Raw genomic sequence first — 25,733 nt, forward strand, 5'->3', positions numbered from 1 at the left:
AGCCCCACCCACATTACGCTAACTGCATGTGGGCAAAGATTCTTTTGATCCATATTACGTTTTACTTTTTCTATGATTGTCACTACCAGCGTGAATTAAAACAGACCTAGCAAAACAAAAAAAAAGTAGCTCTTAATCGAGGCAAGCTATCCACCTGTTGCGCGCTTGTAGCGCTAAAGATATGCAAAGTGTGCAGTAGATGGCTCAGCATTCGATCAGTGTGTCAAAGGTTATGTGACGTCACCAAGCTGCTGAATGGTGGCAAAATTGCTTGTTGTGGCCGGCCGTATCGCGTAGACCATGTTTGTTTGTGCATATGTAGTATAGTGCCTTGTTGACTTCTACTGCATGCAGCAGAATTCAATCTTGTTCAGCGTTTTCATAATCATCAGCGCTGCAGAGCTACAACGATGAGCTGCAGAGGACTTGGTAAGTTAAAATCGTGCACGCACTAGGCCTAACGTTAATTGGAAGTTGTTGCCCAGCAATGGCAGCAGCAGATGGAACTTCGAAGGTTTCATTCATAAGTGCAGGGCATGTGTATACGTGATCAGGCTGTACCATAGAGTTGGATATATATCCAACTCTATGGGCTGTACATTAAATATTATATCATTGTAATATATATTATACCTATGGAGCCTATGGGTATGTGTGTATACCCACATGTACATGCACCACGTGTACACAGATGTTAATGCCTAGCTACAGCCCATTGGCCCAATGACATATGTCAGGCCCACATCAAAATGATCAAATTGGTTCCTACATCATGTACATGTACACATACATGACATAATGTGGGCTTAGAAAGCAGGCATTTTCAAGGATTGTTTTGGACAATGATAAACATGATAAAAGGAGAATTGGGCCGCCAAGACTCGAGAATGAAATATGTGATACCTGCATATTTTTTGTTTGTTGTACAATTTAGACACGTCATGCATGCCTGCATGACATGTTCAGACTATGCCCACTCTGGGGGCAGCCTATGCCAACAAATGTAAGTTTAGTAGTGTCAAAGTTGTCGCTGCATTTAGGATTGAGGTAAAAAAGATCTTGAAGTTAATTCCTGCCGGATTAATAAGTGAATGCAGTGCAATTGTTCAGGACCACTCTTGTTCTCTCGGCAAAGGACATCTAAGGAGAAGACTGGAGATTGAGTAAATTACAGGTCAAAAGGCACAAAATTAGGATATCATTTTGTTCCTTTAAAAGTAATTATACCAATTTCCATTCTTTACATCTTTATTTATAAACACAGTGCTTTAAAGGTACAGTATATTTTCTAAATTGTAAGCCATCATGAGGGCGAAGGAAAAAGAGGACTTTAAATACAGGGGTGTATCCAGGAAGCATTGGTCTCATTCAACATGATTTTTGGGGAGAAAAACTAAAATTTCAGAAGCTTTACATGCCGTCCCAACATCCGTGCTTTTATTTCATGCTGTTGTTTTCTTGGGGTGTTGGTGCCAATATTAGATAAATATGCCAATTATTTTCTTACCTACATGTATGAAGTATTCTTTGTTAAAAAAAAATATTGTGGGGGGAGGTAAGTTGCTCCCCCGCTGGATATGCTATTAGTTAAAAAATAGCAAGGACAGGATAATTCAGGAAGGTGAGATTAAAAGAATACCACCATAAAAGAATATTGGGTAACCTACCCTATCATCTGTGTGGTGTGCGTTGCCATGTACATGTAATCAAAGTTAACAATGGCCGTGGGCCCCATGTCTGAATTCTGCAGCTAGAAATAATATTCTGTCAGGCAATAGAAAGCTGGCAGGGGAGGGTAAACTGTTTTGTTCAGAAACCTAAGTGACATTTTAAAGATTCTGTGCTGAGACAGTGCACGGGTGCATGCTGACCAATCAGCTGTCTCGTTAGTATATACGTGTATATAATAAATATTAACTTTGAGGTCCATCAAAATTCAGACTGGAGGTTTCATATTATATTATTTCATGTACATGTATGTATCTATGAAAGTACTTTGTATGTTGACTGTATATGCGTATGGGGACAGTAATGCTCAGTCCGAGTTGCTGTTCTTTTCCTTTATTTCTTCTTTTTATGAGTAATCTGTGCATAATTGATGAGTTTAATAGTGTGCAGTTTGAATTTATTTGATTCAAAATGGTTCCTACATGTAGCTAGGGGTTAGTGCTGATACATGAACCCTTAATATAAACATACACGAGTTGCCCTGTACTTTGTTTAATTTGCAGATGTGTCATTTCAAAGGATTGCTATTCATTAAAAAGATGCTAATTAGTTTGCCATCTGTTATCTTTTTCAGGTTCGAGCAGCCGCGTAGAATCCACAAGGCATGATATGCATGCCAATTACAGTATTCAGCAATTGCATCACTGAAGATGAAAATTATTTCTCCAGTTTGATCGTCTAGACTGTAATCTGATAAGTATTTTCAAACATACTTTTGGAGGTTGTGCCCAGATTTTGAATGTCGTATGGAAGACAGCACATGTTTAATAGCGTTTCCATGGAAGCATCTTCAGTTTACAAGCACTGGTATTTTTGTCTGATTCAGCATTGTTAAAGAAAGAATCTCTCGCTGTCGAAGGTGCATGTAAACTATAGCACACAGAAATGTTGAACTGTGCTGTTGACAGATTTTCTTCACGTAATACATTATGCACCGTTCATAACTGGACCCAGATGTTTTTATGACATACATGCAGTGTTTACGCGCATTGATATCCAGTCATGTCTTCCGGCGATGGCCCTGTGATGGGGAAGCCCCCAATAGGAACACCAGGCAGCCGTAACAAAACTCCGTCCACCACACCTCGCTCTTCGGGGTCCACTCCTAGGCAAACTTCGGCATCTGCTGGTCGAACAAGTAATGGCCGGCCGGCTGTTCCTGGCCAGGTGACAAAATCGGCGCGGCCAAACTCAGTCACCAAAGACACGGAGGCAACTCTGCGGAGAAAAATTGAGAGATTGAAATCTGAGCTTGACTCTAGGACATCTAAGCCGACATCTAAGCCAGGGCATCTAAAGAGTGCCGGTGACACCAAATCTGTATCTGCCAATCGTGCCTCATCCACACCCCTCGTCAGATCTACTCGTAACTCCAAGAACTCCCTCTCAAAAAGTCTCAGCTTTGAGGGTGCAGCCTCAGGAAGCAAAGACTCTACCAAAGTTCAGACTCCTCCAAACAGTCAGCCGAAGGCTAGCACTGCCAGGAGGTCCGGGGGTGGATTGCCTGAAGCCAGACTAGCTAAAACGCTACCAGGGAGTATTACAGACAGCATTGGGGATGGCAAGGGTGGAAAGCCAGCCCCCGTTCCAGTTCCGCGAGGCCTCCCTCGAAGCAACTCCAAGCCAGACCTCAAGAAGGGTACAAGTTCAATCTCGGATCCTCCGAAGAGCAGCAGTTCTGTGTCTGAACTACCAGACAGCCCCGCATCATCGCAGGGCACCAGTCTGAAGAGGACTAACACCTACTTGGTCAAGAAAGGGCAGCCAAGTGCATCGACAAGGGTCCCAGTGATCCATGCCTTGCCAAAGGCTGAAAACGCAAAGACAGCTGTGGTGGAAAACACCTCACCATGGCTCAGGAGAAATGAAGGGGATACCGTATGTACCTCGGAGGATCCCAAAGGAGAGCCACCACCTTGTCTTAATAAGGGAAGCAATGACAGGAGAATTCCCAAAGCAGCTGCATCAATATCAGAGTCGTCTTCAGTCAGTGATGGAATTGAGGTTTGTGGAAAAATGAATCCAGATTATGAACACCGAGAAAAAACCGTTTCTAATGACAAGGTTGATGTCACGGATCAACCAGAGGATTTATCATCGATAGGAGAGGGCCCTGCACCAGAAATTAAGGAGGGTTCAGATATTCTCCAAACCGAGTCACATATAAAAAGGGAAACGGGTTTCAATGTAGAGGCTGGACGAACTCTTCATGAAGGTTTGAATATTCAGGAGGAGGAGGAGCCACTTCAGCACGCAGAGAGGAAGGAAGAGGACAATTTCATGGCTGAGCTAAAAAAGTCACCAAATTCTCAGGTAAGGTGGATTCAATTTCACGAGCACTAGTACCTTAATAACCATTGTCGAACTTGCACATGTACGTGTACCGTACACGATATGAATGCCTGGAGGCCTACTCAAAAATTTTCATTTCATTTAACATCTATAAATTTGACTGGTAGCCCGTGGTAGGGAATTGCTGTAACAGTTCTGAGCGTACATGTAGATGCCGTTTTACATAATTTGTATGCCTTTTTGAATGTAATTTATTGCGAAGCTTCTTCAGAGCAGATTGAAAATGAAAAGAAATAAATTTTAAACTGTGGTAGGCACTGTACATGTACATGAGTACACCATGTGCATGGTTTTCAGAAAAGGAGTTCACATAGCACGACGTACGTCATTTGCATATATCATGCTCAGGATGCATAAAATACTTACTGCGCCCTTCATGACTTCACATGCACATGTAGAAGCTCAGTGCAACCCGCAACTTAAAATTTATGCTAAAAATTTTTTTATTTGTGATGACGTGCATCGTTCTACATGTATGTGACCTCCTTTTCTGACTACCCATGTTTGCACGCTCGTGTACATTGTAGCATACATAGAGTACATGTGTACATGTACATGTACACATGTGCGTACACTGTTCTATACATTGTATATCGCATAGGCATGCAACTTTTCCTATGATCAGCTGATTTCCTTGTTTTCACTTCACACCCATGCAATGGAAAATCTAAAAACACTGTACAAAGTTTTATAAAGATTGGTCCTTTTGTTTTGTCAAAGTCCAAGTTGAGCTAGTGTGTATTTTTTTACTTTGATGATACCGTACCGGTACATGTTACTGTTACATTGCTCTAGGTTTTTAAAAAGAATAAAATCATGGCTTCCGTCACCTGCGTCCAAACTAAATTATTCATACATATACAGCTTCAGATTTTTCTGAAAGTGTTCCTTTTTGTGGGGTTGCACCCCCACAACAGGTGCAAAATGTGTGAAATATGCCGGGCCCATGGGTCCATGGCCAAGCTGCTCTTTAAAATTGGCAAAACAGACAGACAGCAGAATGAATAATGGATGAATTGGTGAAAGTTGGAAGCTTTGAAAGCCAGCAACGATGAGATGTGCAGTTATGACTGAGCTTTTTGTGCGTTGTGCTCACAATCCTGCTGATTGCAGAATCCAACAGTTGGCAAAGAAGGTTTTGAATTTTATAAATGTGAACAGATAAAAAAGAAAGTACAGTAGTTCTTCTTTGCTTTTAAGCAGGTTCATTGAACACGTACATGGAATTAACTTTGCACCTTGATTATGTACTTGTACATGTACATGAAGCTATCTATACATGTACATATACATGTACACATATAAGTCGTAACATCATGTTTAGTTTACACATTTTGTCACCCGCTCTGCAAGAATGAGTCAGATGTCGCCAGAGCCACTTTCAAGTTAAAGGCCTGTGAAAGAATCTTGTGCAGTGTTTAAGCAGGGACACATCAAAACAAATGAAATTGGGCTCCACAATCTACATGTAATATAAAGTAAAACTCAAAAGTGGCTCCGGTGACTTGAGACTCATTTGAGACTCAGAGCGGGTCACATTTGTGTTGCACAAGTGGAGTTTAATTGGCAGTTTATTTCAAAGTGACATGTATGTGTGAACATTTGTGTAATTAACAATTGTCTGATTTACATGCAACTGCAGCCTCCTTTGTGAATCAAAAAGCTATTGGTGATCTACCAGAACATGGCACTTTGTATATACGGCATCCATTAGGGGAAATAAAATGTATGTACATGTACCTGTGCATTTGTACATAATGTACATGTATATTACAGTAGCTCTTTTCCGGCCAAACATACTGGTGATGATAAACAATAGCCACGTCCTGTGCTATCATGTCAGTGTTTTAGAAACGTATATATATGCACCGCATGTACTGTATGCATGTGCGTGTAAAGTAAGTCTTTCATTATAGTTTGAACATGTATTCATGTCTCAAAATGCATCACTAGGACAAACCAGAAAGTGTACACGGGGGTATATGTACATGTAATGTAAAAAACATAGATTTCATTTATCTCTTGATTCTTAAAATTTTTTATGTGTTTTTCTTGTGCAGACTACAACTTGTCCATGTACGTATTGTACTGTACATGGATACATGTGTAGTACCCCTATACATGTGACATGTACATGTATGTGTTACATGTACATACACTGTACATTACATGTAGACAAGAAGGGCTAATTGCTCCTTTCCCCCCTTGGGACCTTGTGTCCCCTTTTTGCCCCTCTCCCCTCTGAGAAGAGCCTGCCTACCCCAGTGACTGTGAAGGACATTTTGCTCATCTTCAGTCATCAACCCTACTTCAAAAATAGGCCTGTCAAGTGTTTATAACCAGATTGACCATGACAGTGTGGATTCCACAAGCCAGTGGGAGGCATCAAGCATTGGGGAGATATTAAGTTAAAGAACAGATTGCCTAGAGATGCTCAGAGAAGGATTCAGCAGATGCTTTAATTTAGTGGTAGTTTGTGTCCGAATTACTTGGCTGTGACCTGAAATTACGCAGGAGTCAATGGTAGTGGCCGACGCCAGTTCCCATATTGTCATGTGTAATTTCAAGCCATAGCCAAATACTTCGATCGCGGCCTACCGAGTAAATGTAACTTACAAAATTACAGTTGGTATCCACTGGTAGTGACCATCAACCATGACACGGTCATTATTTGAACAGGCATGTTACCCATGCAGTCAGATTGACCGTGACACCCTCTCTGCAGTTGGCCAGGGAGAACCTGTGCATCAAGCTGTGCTGAGGGGTTGGAAGAGACAGATTTGCCCCAAGAGGCCTATTGATGAGGAGGGGCTATTGATGAGGGATATAAGAGATCATAACTGAGATCTATAGTTATGGAATAAGAGGTGGGCTACAAGGGCATAATTTGGAATCTGTAGGAAGTGACTACTGTCAACTGTCATTTTGGTTGTCTTCATTCACTGTCCGGAGCAGGTGTTCTCATCAAAAGGAATTGCAAACTTACTACTGGGACATGTACACGTATTTCTCACAAATTTTTGGAACTTTTCTTTCTAATTAACTGTTCTTTTGCTGTAACTGTCAAAAACAGTCAAAAATTCGTTCCACTTCCTCTGTACAGTACATACATGTAGACATATCACTTGATCGATTTTGACTGATAGGACAACTGTGTTGAGAATGCATCTTTGCATAGTTAATCCTAACAGCCCTGAATCCTCCAATTTTAATATGATTTTGCACACACCCTAGGGAGTTAGGGTTAACTAGTTGATCTGTGTTAAAAATTGTGCACATGCATGTACCATTGCACATACTGTACATGAACGCCTCTACATTTACATGTGCACTCGTAAGTTTCTAAAAATTTTACATGTTTTGGTTTTTGAAATAATTTCGAGTAAAACGGACTTGTGCAGTATAGTGAATAATCTAATGGTTTGTCAATCTGAAGTGCTGTCAAACAAATAGGCTTGGAGAATAAATTCTTCCAAGGTTAAACAGCCACACTCATCGTGTCTGGATGACAAAAGCCAGGGTTCATCAGTTTGCACCCCTGTGCAGGTGTCTGGTGGAGATCTGTTTACCGGCAGTCAAAGGCTAAGCACTTTTTGGGATTGTTTGGCGTTCTTTTTGTTTGTACTGCTCTCTTCAAGAAGCCCATGATCACAAAGCCTTGAGTGCCTACAGTAGCGTTTGTGGCTGTGAAGGTTTTTATTTTGCCCTGTTGGCTCTTATGCATATTCTCTGCAGTGCCCTTCTAAATTTAACAGAATCCAATATACCCGTACAGGCTGTAATAGCCAGGTGTGTTACGTGTACCTGCAAAATTCTCATGGAATCCAACAGAACATAACCATTAACCAGTGCAATTTACGTGTACCACTAACAAGGGATTTGTTCCTGAGAATTTGCCCAGTTTTGGTGATGTCATATTTTTCAGTGTGGTTAAAATCATTGGAAGAGGCTTCCTTTAGTGCAGGATTTGCTGCCCTGGTCCATCTGGGAGTACTGATCTGTATTGTCCTGTCATGTCTATTGTTTTGGCCAAATAAATAAATAATAATAATAATAGTTTACAAATGTATGTACATGTACTTTACCTTATGCTGGTATAGTGAATGTGCATTGTATGAGCAACATCTGCATTACGTGTAGAGGTGTGGAAATAGTGCATGTACATGTACCGACATTGTAAATGAGCAGTCCAGACTGTGCCTATCATTGTACATGTAGCTTTGTATGTATTTGAACTCAACATATTACCAGTATACAGTGCCTCAAGTTTGATGGTTGGAGACAATTTAAGAATTGATGAGAAATTTCAATTTCTGCAGCGGGACAGTCTAATCATTCTACGAGTCATGTAGAACGATGTAAATGTCACGCTTAAAACCAGTTTACCAAATGTGATTAATATTGTGCTTTCAGCACGACCCACCTGTATTTGAATAGAGATCCTTCTGTGGTTGAAAAATGAAACCTCTGGCAGGAAACCAAGCCATATCAAATTCCCTAGAACTAACAGTTTATCATTATGTTGGCAGATCCCTACATGTAGGTGTAAAATTGGAAGTATGTGGAGATATTAGATTGGATGTGGCAGAGTACGGTAGGTTGTGTGGTTTGGGATGGCCTCTGTCTGCCCCCTGAAGTTGGATGTAAAGTTGACATAAAATGATGAATGGGGTATTGCCGGACGAAGCGGTTAGCAAAATCTTGCACTGACTGTAAATGGTGAAACATGCATGTTTATAAATTAGTTTAAAAATTCATTAAAAAAATTACATAAGCAGATTTTTTGACTCAAAATTTAACCATTTAATTTGCTTTTAAAAGTACGTACGCGTAAATACATGTACATGTAGGCATTATTTCTCATCTGTTTCACAGATCAGTTCACATTGACAGTTTTATCACCGCGCTCCTTTGGAGTCCCCAAGGCTATTTGGCATGTTTGAAGTTGTCAAGTGGCCCTGAAAACATCCTATGAAAATTGATAGTGCAGGGTTACTAAGTCAACAAAACATTGGAAGGACTCTTGACATTTCATTTATAGCAACTTGCCACAAAATAACAAACATTCCCACTGGCAGGTTGCCCTCAGTCATGCCTGCATTCTAAAACTTCTCCACAAGTTTTCCTCTCCCATGGGCTACTTTTGTACACCATCAGTACAAGTAGGTACATGTATGGCACCCCCCCTCCTGCTGTATGTGCGTACTATGTACATGTACATTGTATACGTACATGTAACATACCAACATGTTGGTTGCAGAACCTGTTTTTGTGTTTGCGTAATAAAATACACATGTACATGTAGACCTATACATGTGTACACATGTGCACGTACAGTGCATATCTTTACACCATGCACATGGACAAACATACATGTAAATTTGAGGGTCAGCTCGTAAGTCCGACACCTCATAATTCTGACGCCTCATAGGTCTGATGCATCATAAGTCCGACAAATGCATTTAAAAGTTTTAGAGTAGATGGAACGCCTAAAAAAGTCTGATGCCTCGAAAGTCCGATGTTTGATTTGACGCTCGTTACGAGCGTGTGGAGACAGCGCTGGGAACAAGACTGGTTCCCGGTGCAAGTATGGTGTAATATTTATGACACAAACCTTTTTAAGATCTCAAAAGTATTAGTTGCAAAAAATGCTTTTTATATTTAGCGAAGTATCATACATCATTCTTACGCGTACCGGTAGTGGTATTTTGGATTAAAAAATACTGGACCTGTGTACAATTTGTGCAGGTAGTCCACTTGATTTAGTTTTCCTAACAGGGTCAGTACCATGGGCATGGGCCTCAATTAGTCCAAAAATTCGGACTTTTGAGGTGTCAGACTCATGAGGCGTCAGACTTACGATACACACCCTAAATATGCACTTAGTGCAGAGTATGTGTAGCACTATTTTTACATACAAGTTTACCACCACTTTTTTCTTAACTTGTAATATTTTTCCAAGCAATGAGTGGGGTCTTGTTCTTTCATTTTTTGTTTGTCTGGATGGTGTTCTCATTGAAATAAAAAATTAAAAAAATGTTCCAAAACATAAAATGCACATTTTCGGCAGAAAAATATCGCATATAAAAAAGTATACACAAAATAAAAAATGGTCCTTAAAAAAATTTTTGTTTGAGTGGCGTACATTTGTTCAGAGTTCAAATAAAACCATGCTGTATTTCTTATTAAAAAAGTACACATTTCAAACTTTTGACATTAGTGGGATAAATATAGCCAGGCCTTAATTCTGTGCAACTGGCTGTTGCTTGGATGAGTCATACGGCAGTTTCCTGTCTTATTTACTCCTCCAAGCGCGTGCAGCCAGGCATGCCGACCTATTCCTGCTCCAGTTCGCAGGAGGATTATGAGAAGCCTGGGCAAGACCCGGAACAAAACGGGCTTGCATAAAAATGCTGTCCAAAATAAGGGCATGTTGTAAAGTATGCTGTGGGCCGATGCGTACAATGTGCGTGTACACGGTACCGGTGTACAGTGGATACATCGTGTACACTCAGTAAGGTACCGGTGCTTTTTCTTCTTTCGTATGTAGCAACAGATTCACTGAATCCGTGTATAGCCACGGGAGAAGATAGAGTGGCACAAAGTTAATTTAAGTTCCTATCCCTGGATCTGATTAACTCAGGAACCTAATCCCCCAAATTAGCTGATTGAAATTGTTGAGACTATTGTATCAGGAAGCCTGTTCCAAACTCTACAAGTTCTGGGTGCAAAGAAATTTCTGTGCGCTTCAGTTCTGCTGTGTGGCAAATCAAGTTGAGAATTATTTCCAGTGGCTGTTCAATACGTGGTCTTGTAGAAGCATGCTTGACAATAGACTTCAGAATAGCAGATGTATCCGTAAATATTTGTTTCATCATGATCAATCTGGCAGCTTCTCGACGCTGTTTTAGGGTATCCCACCCAAGGTTTGTGATCATGTCGGTCACACTAGCCTGACCCTACTAAAGTTGTTAATAAAGCGTGCTGCACATTGTTGGACCATCTCAAACTTACTGATGTACCAGTTTTTAGCCTCGAAGGGATCACATGCCGGTTCTACTGAAGCGTGGTCCAGGTGTGGACGAACGAGTGCTACATGTAAATAAGCAGTTGTTTTTGCCATTTTCAAGCACAGCTTTAAGTTCCTACGCAACATACCTAGGACCTGGTTCGCCTTCTTGACCATATAATCATAATGGGGATCCCATTTAAATTTGTGAGAAAGAAAGACTCCCAGATACTGGTTATGATCCACCGTTGTTAGAGAATGATTATTCAGATTATAACTATTGCAAATCTTCTTCCTTTTGTTTCCCATATGTATGATGTAACACTTCTTTATATTAAATTCAATTGCATTTGCCATGTAGCGGCCCATTCATGGAGTTCATCAATATCCTCCTGAAGTGTGACGCAGACAGCCCAGTTGCAGATATTTCTATGTAAAATGCAATCGTCAGCAAAGAGACAAATTTCTGACTGAAGATTATCTGTGATATCGTTGATGTAAAGCAAAAATAAAAGAGGGCCAAGGACTGTGCCTTGGCCCTCACTGGAGTCTATAGAATCCCAATCAGAACTAGATCCATTGAGTACTACTCTTTGCTTACGCATCTGAAGAAAGTTGGCAATCCACTTCAGTAGATTCCCATGTACTCGTACAATTTACTAATGTACAGTGTACAAGTAAATCATGATCTAGTTCACGAGTCTTAACATTTACATGTATGTACAATGTACATGTACATGTGTCATTTATCATCTCAGGTAAGATACAGTACTGGTACATGTACATGTAACAAATTCATTGGAATGAAACTATGTACATTGTACACTGTACAGCTTTTTATTTTTCCAAGCTTTATAAATGTTAATTACACCATTGTACCATTAAGTGCTGTCAGCTGAAGGCTGGGTGCACATTGATACTGAAAATTCTGCATGGTAGATATTGGTACATGTACCTACATGGTGGTACATGTGTGATTATAGTGGATTTCCCTCAGTAGAGTAATTCCTAGCCTGCATGCGTACATGTATTTATTATGTAGTGGTACATACACCATTCATCATCCATATAGTATAGTGGACATACATGTATCCTTGATTAGGCTAGACTGGACAATGAATCGGAACAGCTTTAGAAATATCCTGGTACAGGATTACAGGTGTTGCATTCAGTATGCATGCATTGTGCTGGAATTCATTGTTGACATTGATAGGGTTTCCCCACACATGGCATGGAGGTTGTTTTCGGTGTCCATGGTTACCACTCATTGTGCCTTGTCCCTGTGCTGACACCCACAATAACCAGTCACTTTACACTCCACTGTAGAAGGTTTACATGTAGGTCAAGATGCCCCCTAGGGCAGTTTGTAGTTCATTGATCTTGGAAATCATGTCTTTAAACCAGTTCATGGTCTGGGAGCTTCCCCTAAATATTTAGTTTGAGTAGCAGTTGATTCCAGTGAATTTCCCCCCATGGAGTACTTGTATTGTTTGGGTCTTTCATGGCCACTCCGGTGGTATGAAGTGGGTCGCTTTTTGAGTGCTAAATCAATATGAATGTATTTTTGTGCTGATTTGTGGAGCTTTCCCAGGCTACAATATTGGGGAGTTCGATCAAGGACCACAGTTAAGCATAGCTCGACTAACTCTGATGGAATGCAGGCTAGTTGACTATGGTTGGACTAGTCTAGTCAACTACATGTACATGTATTCGCAACCAGCCTATAGAGGTTGGTTGTAACCGTTTTTAGTAACACAGTGCCAATTATAAGAAAAGTGCTGCAAAAACAGTATGTCACTAGTAACGACCATTTTCACTTTTATTTTTGCTATTTTGCCTTTCCTGTGGTCGCCTTTTCTCCCCATTGGCCTAATGACCTGACAACAGTTGGCTAGGGTTGTTTGCACTTCAATTTCACTATACATGCGCTAGGTACATCCAGAACCAAACCTTGATCGAACTGGCCCTGGTATGAGATTCAGAAAACAGTTTTTACTGTTTTGAAGAGATGCTATTAAACATGTGTACCGTATGTATACAGTGTGTGTCTGAATCATGTACTGGTACACAGTACATGTACATGTTAACATATACCTGTACATATGTATATGTTCAAGAAATATGTACATGTACCTACATGTACATGTACATACATGTACATGTATATCACGTGCAGTGATAAACCAAAAGCCTTCCCTCACTGAATGTGGACATGATGGAGTGTTGGCGGACAGTAAACAAGGATAATTATTTTAAAAGGCATATCAGTTTGATGCTTCACCAGTGCACAGATGCTGCTCATGATGGTACTTATTAACTAAGAGTGGACACTGTGGAGTAATATGTACATGTACATGTACGTATATGTAGGCAGCAAGTTTCCTTCTCAACGAGTACAATAAATGCCATAACAGCTGTTACTCGCAAATACCGTTAGTTAACTGATCAGAGTAATGGCCAGTCATTGCTAGTGCTTTGTTATAAATTTACATGTACCTTGTAAATTAAAATGTGCATAAATTTACTGTTACATGTACATGCACATGGTCTTTGTAAACCCTCCTGAACATGCCTGTGTACCATACCTAGACGGTATGTGTACTGTTCTAGAAGCATAAATTGTAAGGGATTGGTGTCTGGTTTTTTTTTTAATCCAACTTTTTTTAAATTCAAACCTTTCAGTGCTTTGCATTATTTTGTCCTTGAAATGAATATTGGCGGGAGTTGTAACTTTTTATTGTCACGCTGGTATTAATACATACCGGTCATTCTCGCCCGGTGTTCATGGTTACTTATTCCCCCTGTGTTTTAATACCCGAGGCCAATTACCTACATTTCATCAAGCTCAACAATGATATACCTGTGTTACCAGAATGCACATACATGTACGTGTACACATATGCCATTCGTGTCATTGTCGCTATGTAGTGTTTGCCCCTCCCCCCTTCCCCCAAAGCAAGTGATAAACAGTGTACTTTAGCACCATGTGGACTGACGTAGGCCCCTACGTACTGCACTGGTAGAAGTTTACTCTATGCAGTGAATGATTATTAACTAACGCGCACTTAACAAGATTTTTTTTTGGTGGGGAATGGTTCCATGCTTCACACGTAATGTCGGTATTCTCACCAGCCATTAATTAAGGCGGGGGTTGTGAATGAGAGTAACAGACAGATCACTTCAGCGTATGTGTGCACCACGTCTTACAAAATTATGAATTATTTTTAGGCGGAACTTGACTCAAAAGTGAGTATCGGAACATGATGTGGAGTATGAAAGATTGGTATAGGACAGTATGTCAGTAGACGCCAGTGACTTGTAAGTGATGGGCAGTGCCGTTGATAGATTGAAAAGGGGTAGTGATGCTGTGTCTGAATATCATGTAAGTCATCAAATTTGTTCAAATTTTTGTTTGTTTAGTTATGTTGTGTTTGTGTTTACAATATGTACATGTTCCCTACCGGTATGTTGTACTACATACATAGGGTACTGGAATATACCATATTGGTACATGTACGTCATGTATACATGTACCGGAACGGTGTGTCGGTGCTGAAATCATGTGCGGTATCACAGATGTTCTGTTACATTAATGTACTATTCACAGAGTAGGCATTTCAGAACGGTAACAGACAGTTGCCTTGATGCCCACTGATATGTTCCCAGGTGCTCTCTGGAAGGAGAAATCACCTTGCCCCTTCAACAGTGCAGTTCCTGCCCTGTATTGAAATGCTGGTTTAAATGAACTTTCATTCTGCAGGGAGTGCACGGACGGTGTTTCGTGGATGACTTTGTTTGCCAACAGTACATGTACATGTGGTTGTTCTCGCATGTTTGTGCTTGGTGATTGATTGATCTTTTTCATTGTTAATTTTTTGTGATTTTAAAACTTTTTTGCCTCTTCAGGTAGATGACCAACAGACCCAAGTAGAAACAACTCGTAGCAAAGGGGGGAAGGAAGAGCTTGAACATCTGGTTGCTAGGCAACAGCAAGAAATCACAACTCTGAGGAAAGAGAATGAGCATTTGGTAACACAGTCATTTGATTTTCTCTTTTGAAAGATGAAATCTGAGTGCAATGGGCCATTTATTAATTAAAATTTAACTCATGCTCATGCAGTTTAAATTCTGGTGAATGAGGCCATGCAACAAAATGGTTCCATTGTCGAGTGGAACCCCAACTGATCGCTGCTATTGAACTTTGCTCCAGTAACAGACAGATTTGCTAGATGTAATGCTGCCTAATTCCCCCTTTATCTTCTATTCTGCCTCATGTTTATCATAAAATGCAGTGTGCTTTGAGGTTGAGTTTGTTAGTAATTCAAAGAGCTTGCTTTGTTTTAACCAAATTTTGCTTTGCCGGCTGTGATTTTTAACATTTTTGAGATGCTTGCTCAGCTTTTGACTTAATTTTGTTTGACTCTTCTCGTGCATGCACCTTGCTCTGTCAATGTAGCTGGATCCAGATGAGCAATTTGCACTGTCACTTGCACCATGTGTTGCTGGGGCATCCGCCACCGCATGCGTCACCCCAAGAGGCATAGCACCACCCCTTTCCCTACCAGAATCTCCTGATGCCCCTGACTCTGCCCAGTTACAGCTAGGGGCTGGCGGTCGTGCACCCATGTTTGTTGCAGGGTCCATTTCATATTTGACAACTGTGGGTGAAGATCAGGACATAGCAGATACACCCCCACCCGCATCCCCACCAGACACTGCGGACTTCCACATGAGTGTATTGGGTAGCAATACTGGAAATAAGGAGCCACCTGCACCTGCTTTTGTTGAGGGTTCTATCACAGCGTGTGAAATCTTAATTGATGATGAGTGCAGTATCGGCAATGTTCAAAACACAACGGTTGCTTATGACTCCAGGAAGTTTGCATCCCAACCTCCCCAAGTCACTTTTAATGTGCCTATTGAGACGGTTATAAACCCGGTCGAGACTATCCCGTCCCTGGTGCATGATTCTGTAATGGTTTCCGCCCCGAGGCTGGAACCGATTGACTTCCAAACCGATGTTGATGATACAACTTTCAAGCCTCTAAACAGCGACATGAGCAATTTGGGGGTTAACATGCCGCCACCCCTGTCTTTTCAAGACAGTGGAGAAGTTGCCGTCTCTCCTCAGTTTGATGAGCTTGTCGAAAATGCACAACTGCCTTTGTCCATAGCTTTTGAGGGGTCTGCAGTGGAGTTTTGCACCCCATCAGATGCCCCTCTCAAAAGTGCATCTTCTTCTGACTTGAATGGTGGAGGGCCTGAGCTCTGCAAATATCCTGTTGAGAATCTTGCTGCTGACGAATTAGACCTCTCAAAAGTGCTGCTCACTGGCCAGAGTGAGATTGCACCCCTGTCTGCACCTGTTCTTGGCACTGTTTCCCTCACTGTGTCTGACCAGAGTGAGTGTGAGAGTGAGCACAGTACTGCACAGCAAGAGGAAATGGTACATTGTGGCTTCTGTTTTGTGTGTGTGTGTTTTGCCTATAGTTTTGTCTGTTGGGCTGTAATGCACTAATGCTTCTTTTGTCAGTGTTGGTTTGTGGACTTACTTTTTAGGCCTGAATTTTTTTTTTTAGTTGGTACTCAGATCTGCCAATCTTCCAGCTTCAGAACTGAAAAAAAAGATACTGTTGTTTATTTTTAGAAGTCTCGGACCCACTGACTAGCAATTTACTGAAATAAGTGTAGAAAAACAAAGAAAATTTTTTTTTGCTCGCTGTCTGATGGCAAAGTCCCTGGTCCTTGGTGCCTAGCCCTAGTGGTAAGGGATACCTCATGTTTTTTCTGTTTTTTTTCTTTGAGTAGCTGGAATTTTTCGGGGTGTTCTTCCTTCCGACTTGAAGACCCTTATCTGTTTTTCTTGAGACCAAAGAAAAAACTTTTTTGTTCTGTCCTCCTCTAAAATTTGTCTTAAAACTCCGAGCACCAACTTATATAAAACTGGCCTTACTGTGCAGGCTTTTTTTGATAATGGCATTGGTTTGAACTGAATACTCACAAATAAACTAATGCATTACATATAAATATCAGTACATTTTTGTTTTATAAAGCTTCAGCACGTGGAAAAAACATGAAATACATATCTGTTAATTCAGATGCGGAAATAATGTTTCATTAATGCTTCTTAAATGTGGAACATCTTGTGTCTCCCTGATAGTTCATGAAATTGTTTGGGGTGATATACAATTTAAAAACAGACATGGTTTTCCTAAAATGGGATCATTATGAGCTTTGACTAATGTAACGTCAATCTTCAATTTATTTTCTTTGCAATACTCTTAAAAACCTACAGTACATTACATTTTGCCTTAAATATGCCTTTTGCAATACAGTGTTTCATTTAGTTCTGCTGATAAAATTGATCAGCCGTGAAAACGAGATTACATGTTTGCGGTAATCCTTGAATTTAGGATGGGAAGTGCACAGCACCTCGATGCATGAGAGAAAAAAGTATACATGTGTGTACGTATTGTAATTTATATCTCTTTGCATGAATATCACCTCAACCCGTCTGCATTTTTGTGTACGTTCTTGTCTCCTGCATGCATGTACTGGCATGGGTAGCCCAGCCACCGGGGTAACTTAAAGAGGGCACCCACATCCGCTCTTGGTTCTGCTGCGCAGTCCGTAATAGGGTCCGGCACTGGTACGGGTGATGGAATGGACGAGAGATCTCGACTGCATGGCGGGCCAGCCTTGAGCAGGGATGCACCACGGGAGCACCGCACGGTATTGCTCAGCAACGCAGTGAAGTTCAAGCTTTGTTAACTGTTCATGTGATTGGTGTTGTCAATGAATGCATATCTTATTGATGGGAAACTTGCATACATATCCTCGATATGATTGTTACTGGGAAAACAAAGTGAATGACAAATGAAGGAGTGTGGAATTGTTACAGATGTGCACTCTTAAATGTGAGTAAATGTCTAAATGGATGCATTTGAAAATTTTGGGAAACTAGAATAAACTGTTTCTAAAAATCTGCTTCCTTGAGTGAAACTGTCAGTATGCACATGTTCTTGTAAAATTTAAAACTGTCACTTTCTCTTATGCTGTGGATGTTTTCTCATTACAAAAAAACCTTAGACGTATTCCCTCCCCCCGCCACCAAAAATGGCTCATTTTATGAGGTGTTCAAAAACTCAACATAAGGTTAAATTTGCTCAAGCACTGGTTCTCGTACCTGCACAAATGCATTTCTGACTTTAAAGGTTTCTAAATAGAAGTGTATGGCCTGTCTGTTGGCCCTATAAAAACATGCACACACTGACATAAAGGTTAATGATGTTTGAACTGCATTGCGTTTATTGTTTGACCCATATATTTACGTGTAAGCTTTGCATGCTGTGCATATGTGAAATGCTTTTCACATTGTACTCAGTGATTTTTTTGGCTCAGATCCTTTTTTTTCTTCAGATGATTTGTTGAAGGAATTTAATTGTTTTTTTGTTTTTTTGTCCATTACTGCATTTGATTGAATACTGCACGTGCATATGCTGCTATTTATGCATGGAAATTTCCCTAACCCCCAAATGGAATGTACATACATGTACAGTAAGTCAAAGTGATAAAATGTAATTCAAATAAATATCGTTCAAACTGTAGGAATGGATGTTTGAGGAGATGTAGCATTTTGAGACTTGGAAAATATGTCATTTTCAAGTCTTGACGGGAAAGAAAAAAAAGACAGCGAGTGCTGGAGACAGTGTTCACCAAGTTGATGGTGCAGACGTTTTTCAGATCTCTCATCAAACACTGTTTAGCTTTAAGAAGGCTCTGATTACAGAGCATTGCCTGTGTCACCGTTCCTGTTCAAGTTGAGGTCAAGTCATTAAAATTCTTACTGGAAGTTGAACTGGGGTGCACGGTTGGAATGTCAGGAATTAAGCAGACAAAAAGAAAAAGCCTTGTGCAGACTGTTACTTGGTGGTCCCCATGAGGTGACAAGTCCATGGAACATATGGCTTTGTCTCTAGAATTATGGCTTTCACCGTTCTGACAGGTTGTTCCGTTGCATTTATGCAGCCCTTGCATATTCACCGGTTCATACTTCAGGCAAACTCCAAAGCGAAGCACATTTGACGTCACGAATTGTTTGCTGCGGAATCCGCTTGAGTTAAAATGCATTCACCTGTTTCAAATTTGCAGCAGGAACATTTGATCTGATGTAACAATTTTGCATTCATTTTCACTCTTGCACCAAGTACAAATTGGCCTTAACTTTTTTGGTGGTATTTTAAGTTCTTGTAGTCTTCTTTTACTTCAGTATCCCAAACTTTTTGCGCATGGAGGAATCAGTGTGTAAGCTACAAATAGGATGTACAGGGTATAACTAAAGAAAGTCCCAAGGGTGTTTTGTTTGTTCGCGAATTAACACGTCTGTTTTTAATGGAAGCGTAAACTGCTCTGGGGTTTACTCCTGTCATTAGCCGTTGCCCTGATTCACTCATTTACGCCGGTGTACAGATGTCGGGGAGGGTTAGGCAATGGCCAAATTTTTATCTGCCAGAAAACCCTGCTGATTTGACTGGACCACTTAGCTGAATTGGGTGTCAAACTGCCGCATGATTTTAAACGCTGTAAAACAAGTGGAAGACATGCAACAAGCACTGAGTAAACTCTTTTGCATCGTCTAGAAATCGATCAGAAAGTCACAACCATGTTCTAATGTTATGGAAAGTCCTATATAATTTCAAATATAATGGTCAAACTAGACCAGCATGTTTGTTTGTTTGTATCATCAGTGATATGGTCATTCCAGAAATCTGGGGTCTAAAAGTGTTACATTTTTGTGTCCCTGTTACAGCTGACCTTTGTTTTTCGACATGGAAATATCAACGGAATTGATTTTAAACTATAGCTGTAATTTGCATTAATTCATCACTCTTGGAAATGAGAAAATGTGTTTTGAACCTACAAAATCAAAATGTCAGATGTGACAGGGACATGGAAAAAATGGACTCCTAACTTCTGGAATTACCCGTGTCTGCATATGGTCCCTCTGAAGTACGCCACTTCAAAAGATTCCATGAACTCCCGATCCCCAAAAGTGGCAAAGGGTGAGTGGCTGCAACTTACTCTAACAAGAATTTCAACATGTTTCTCGCCTCACAGCGCCAGCAGGTGGAAGAGCTACAGATGGAGCGCAAGCCCACCGAGGAACGCATCGACAAGTTGAAGAAGCGCAACATTGAGCTGTCCGTCATGGCCAAGCGGCTGGAAGAGAAGGCCAAGCAGATACAGAAGCAGAAGGTCTGTGCTCACAAGTTGCCTTGGAGGAGCATTGCTCATAGTCACTGTTTACGGAAAAGCTTGTCTCTTGCCAAAAAGTGAATTCATGGCCCCCTTCTGTTTTGTGAAATTGACACGTTATGACATCGCAGCTTCATGTCCTGCTGCAGTGAATTATCTTTGTTCAATATCATCAAATATGGCATCTGTATTTCAACAATGTGAAAGTTTTCTTCATCCTGAACAACGCACTATCGTCAGAGCCAACTTACATGTGGTCTCCCCCGTAAAATATCTTACCAACCTGAATACATGAGTTAATTAAAGAGACGGCGAATTGACTACGAGTCTTCTTATTCTTTTTGCCCCTTTTACCCCACTGAGACAGATGAACACCTTGGCCAACAGAGGGCGGTGTTTGCTGAACACACTAGTCCAGTAGTTGACCCTTTGTCCCACTTTCCTCAGATGCTGATTTTCATGCAAGCCACACACTGAATGACTTAGCAGTTGGCATGATTGGGATGCGCAAGTACCGGTACATGTGGTATTGACAGGCTTAAGGGATTATTACATAAACTGGGATCATAGAAAATGTATTTCAGTTATTTGAAATATTCAGGCCTGTCATATCTGAAGCGTACAGTATTTAATGTACATATAGGATCGCTCGGGAATCCTAAACACTCCATTTTAGGGAAACCAATAAGCCTTTTGCGAGTTAACTTTGACCCAAATCTGGTACACTGAGTTCTTTAAATTCATGTGAACATAACAACTTGAATTTCCCTTACTAAAACCACTGTTGCTATACCTCATGATTTGGGGCAAGCTTTTGCTTAGTGACATAAGAGACGCCTTGCAACAATACACTGTTCTCAATGGATAAGGAGGGCATAAAGGAACCAATCCATTCCAAAGATGGTGGTCGCTATGTGAAAGCTTGCCCCGAATTATGATGTATAGCAACAGTGTCTTTAGTGTGGGGAATTCAAATTGTTATTTTTATGTGCAGTCAGATAACTCAGTGCACCAGATTTTATTCAATTTAATTCGCAAATGGCTTATTACACTTTAAACTTCGAGGGGTAATCAAGCCCCGGTAAACCGATAATGGCATAGCCCCTGTTTCCTAACCCGTCCCCCTCTCAAATCCCCCTCCCCAGAAAAACCCTGCTACATAAGTTTTTCAGGATCTGGGAATGTCATGGTTGGCATATCATATAACATATCAGTGTACCGTTGTTTTGATGCAAAATGTGAGTCATTTTCACAAGTCAAGCCTCTAGGGGTGTTCTCCTAAGTCAGGTCACAACCCATTTCCTCTGGGATCATATCTGAAGTCAGTTTACCCAAGTTATTTCTGAAGACTGTTATGTTACCAAGTCAAGTCTTGGATCAGAAAATCTTGAATAAACTCTTAATCCTGAGTCAGTGACCTGAGTTAACGCTGTCAAGTACATGTACTTGCAGATCAGTAAGAACACCTTATGGGCCTAGTGAGCCAGACCAAGAGAGTGTGCTATTTCCTTAGCAACAGAGGCTCCTTTGGTACTAACTGCACATTGCTGGTTCACAAAATAAATGCAAGCATTGCAGTCACATTGTCACCAACAATATGAATACTCCTGACCAATGCAACTCTTTTCAATCCTGGAGGGTGCGCATCGTTCCACTTGTAATAAAAAAAAAGAAGTGATTTCTAGTATGCGCAAGATGTGAGACCAGAAATACAAATTACAGTTGAAATCACTGAAGGTTCCCGTGCTTTCAGTGTTCTGGATGATGTGCACAGTCTTCCACCTAACCTTAAGCCTCCAGACTGGCCCATAAATTATGAATTTCATTCCCCTTAAGCCAGTCACTTACCTGTCTGCCCCCCCCACCAGCGCACCCATTGTTCACACCCTTCTGACCCATCAGTAAAAGGGCTGACATCTTTTACAACTAGTGCCCTTGATAAGAAAAGAAACTGCTCCCTTGATGTGGATTGGGCAATTGGGTTCCCTGTGTACATGTATACACCATAAGGGGATTAAGACAAGGCCAGGGGGCAGTGGTAAAAACAATCAATAAATGTATTGTTGGGTAATGCTGCAAAATAGCAACTTGTAAGACTGTTGCCATTGAATTGCACCCCAGGTAAGAGTGGCGCTGGACCAGTACATGAGGTGCTATCGGTGTGAAGAGTCTGCTAGATGGGATTGCAGTTGACAGTTATATTCCAACCTCTGAAGTGTTTTTCTGGCTGAGTTTTTGGAGTTTGGTCTTGGGAATTTCATTTGCAGAAGTCATCAACATCAAGTGCTCTTAGTACTGTCAGGAATTGGGGTCCGGTCACAGGCCAGATTGGGAGAGAGAGCAGTGGGAACTACAGACATATACAGCATTGCTGATTGCTCTCTTTGGTTGTTTTATGGTGTCTAGTAATGTGCCAATTTGATCCATGGTAGTTAATCCGAGAGATTTTACACCTCGGCTGTACTGTGGTTTGTGATCTTTCTCTGATAACGGCCGCTGTGAAGTGTTTTGCATCACCAGACCGACAAAGTAACCTGCCATTCAGTGCAGTGGTTGCTAGTGGGCTCACGTTTGAATTTGACGAACGTACCCATTGGACAGAACCTGCTGCATCTTTGGGACAAAGAGAACGTGCAAAGATGGAGTCTCCGGACCCCAGTGCCAACGCGGATCCCAACCCCAGCTTTGGCATCAGCTCCCTGCTGAGCATCAGCATGCCCTTCAAGCTCTTTTTCCAGACCATCACGACCTCCGCCGACAAAAGTGAGACCGCCAAACCAGGAGATGTGCATCCCCAGCCGCCCAGGGATGAGCAAGAACGTAGCTTCCCAAAACATCAGAAGCAGGAACAGCACCAGCAGAATCCACCTCACCAACTAGCGCTGCAGCCGACGCAACCCCACAGCCAGCCGCTATTCTCCCAGCAGCAGTTTTCTGTGCAGCAGCGGCAACAGTTTTCTGCTCAGCAGGAGCGATTTTTGGCACAGCAGCAACATGCTGTGACAGTGGAGCTGTCGCAGACGACCCGTAAGGTGCAGTCGACCAAGGTGACCCCCGAGCAAACGCGGTCCCAACAACAAGAGCAAAATGTCGTCAGACAGACCAGGCGTCTTGCTCAGAAGCGGCAGGCAAGACCACAGCTGATGCCGCCGGCATCGATCAACGTATCCACAAAGAAAAAAGAGAAGGAATTCCATGACTTGTTACTGTCAGTTTACAAAGATAAAGAGGTAGGGAAGAGAATGTAGGTTTTGAAGGATACAGTAGTTCCAATTTTGGCCCATTGTGGACATTAAATATGAAAAGACAGAGGTTTTCTGGGAGAGTGTGCAGTTGTAGAAAGCATTATTATTTTCGGTCATTTTTCATTAATTTTTTTATCATTTTGTTTTATTTTAGGGGGCCAGAATGGTCACATGAGTTTACATTTTTGAATCTGGAAGGGAAAAAAATTGGCCTTGCGTAAAGTCAAATTTTGTTTTTTATGCCTCACATTTGGCTTTTCTGATTAGAAAATTGCAGTTGTACGGATAGTTGATAGTCACCTCTGTTGCCGTCCTTTGGACTTTGATTTCAAGAGTTGCATATTGTGCAGACGTTTCTTATCACGGAATTTGCCAGAATATTTAATGACAATTTGAAGTGTGAATCATGTTCCAACATCTGTTTGACAACGTATCGTGGAACTAAAAATTTTATGCCACATGAGACATAAATTCGTAATGCCACATAATAATATGTGGTAGGTACACTATAGCACGTCTGCACAGTGCACATTGTCGTTGATTTGTCTGGATCGTTATGGCATGTAACACAGGTAGATGAAGACATGATTTATTCATTGTTGTACAGAGCTTGTGTAATGTTCTCCATGGCTATTCCGTTAAAATCTCAGTGACGGGAGAAGTTTAACTTCTTTTTCAGAGCCAAGCTGTGCGCGTAATAAATGTCAACATCAAATGATCACGTGGTTTCTATGCATGATCTTGCCAACATGAATGTTGATTTGGTCATCACTCCCGACTGTTCCAATGACTTTCGGCCATAGCAGTTGTATTTATCTTGAGTTTTTCTTCCCTTTATAAAGTAGACATGCACATGTAAATTTGTTAATTATCAATATTTATTATCTCTACAACATTCTTTCCAAGGCTAGTAAGCTCCCATTCTCAAGGTACTGTCTTGCCAGAATGTATTAATGAGTTGCTTTTGAGCAAATAAAGAAAACTATGAAAAAAAAACCTGATGGAAGGCCAGAAGCAAAACGGGTAAAGACTGTTTACACATGTTTTGTTGATTCCTTAGTAAAAGGAAAATCACATATTTCAAGTTAGTTTTTGAGTAGTAGTTAATACACATTCTCCAGAACTTGACTGCCAAATGATGCACATCATGTGTTTTGAACTTGTCATGAACAGGGTGAATGCTGAATAAGGCTGCATCTGAATCTGTTGTCTATGTAGTAGGTCTTCTTTCCACAGGACATATGCAGAGACGTGCAGACAATAGACCTAGCCGTAGCTGCGGAAGCCCGTTTCAGACACCCCCAAAGTCTGAACGTGAATAGACCAAGCCGGCCCATTTAGGACGGCTCACTGAATTGTTAAGATGTCTGCTCAATCTCATTACATACAGATCCAAAGTCATGTAGGCCACCTGGAAAAGGGCCACTTAGGGTTGTGCAAGCTCTGTTTAATAGGGCACTGAAAGTTAACACAATGTGGCTTCTGTTTTCTTCTGTTCATTTCAAAATATCAAGGGGTGGTCACACTGACATTTGCTGGAGAGGAAATTGTAAGTGCCCCCTACAGTTCATTATAACACTTGTACAAATATTTCCCATCTTCTTGATCTTGGCAGAAAGGAGACACGTCACCCACTCCATCCAACGGTAGCCCCTCCCCTCTCCAGCAGACCTCCCCCACCGCCAAGCCCACCGAGGCGGCCGACTTCTACAAGCGGCTGCTGGCCAAGCAGCGGGCCCACTACCTGGCTGAGAATGCCCAGAAACTGCTGGCCAAGGACAAGGAGATCCGGGGGCTAAGGCAGGAACTGGACAGGCAGCGGCCAGGGGTCAGCCCCGAACCGGGACTCGAGGTGAGAGGCAATAATTGTGCATATTCAAGTCCATCACAAGTTTGTCCACAAGTCAAGTCGCAAGTTCAGTCAAAAGCCTTTCAAAAGTCCAGTCAGAAGACCTTTGGTGAGTCTAGTCACGTGTCCTTTCACCAGTCCAGTTCCAAGCCTGTCCACAAACCCTGCCAAAGCAACAAGATGAACTTGGGGGACTACTTTCTTACAGTTCCTTCGAATAGCTTTTGACTTGACTTGGGACTGGGTGGCTTGAACTTACACAGAGCTTGTCTGGATCTGTGATTGACTAGATTAC

The 25,733-nt window shown here is 41.4% G+C and overlaps 1 protein-coding gene across 18 annotated transcripts in view; it reads left to right on the forward strand.

Moving 5' to 3' along the window:
* The first annotated feature begins 241 nt into the window (after nt 1-241).
* Nucleotides 242-25,733, forward strand: part of LOC110985335 (peripheral-type benzodiazepine receptor-associated protein 1-like) — a 184,018-nt gene continuing 158,526 nt past the window's right edge. For 13 of the 18 annotated variants that reach the window (XM_087141261.1, XM_087141262.1, XM_087141270.1 and 10 more), the window contains exons 1-7: nt 243-429; nt 2,303-4,041; nt 14,996-15,118; nt 15,546-16,535; nt 17,657-17,821; nt 20,207-20,344; nt 25,205-25,441. In XM_087141261.1, the coding sequence (XP_086997387.1) occupies nt 2,731-4,041; nt 14,996-15,118; nt 15,546-16,535; nt 17,657-17,821; nt 20,207-20,344; nt 25,205-25,441 (2,964 nt within the window). In that variant the 5' untranslated portion in view covers nt 243-429; nt 2,303-2,730. Of the gene's footprint in view, nt 430-2,302; nt 4,042-14,231; nt 14,472-14,995; nt 15,119-15,545; nt 16,536-17,656; nt 17,822-20,206; nt 20,345-25,204; nt 25,442-25,733 lie in introns of those variants that run through there. The other 5 variants (XM_087141264.1, XM_087141271.1, XM_087141276.1 and 2 more) reach the window with 5 other exon arrangements.

The sequence above is a fragment of the Acanthaster planci genome, linkage group LG09 (assembly GCF_054643075.1).
Source record: "Acanthaster planci isolate LZ-2023a linkage group LG09, COTS_SCS, whole genome shotgun sequence".
In the NCBI taxonomy this organism is placed as follows: Eukaryota; Metazoa; Echinodermata; class Asteroidea; order Valvatida; family Acanthasteridae; genus Acanthaster; species Acanthaster planci.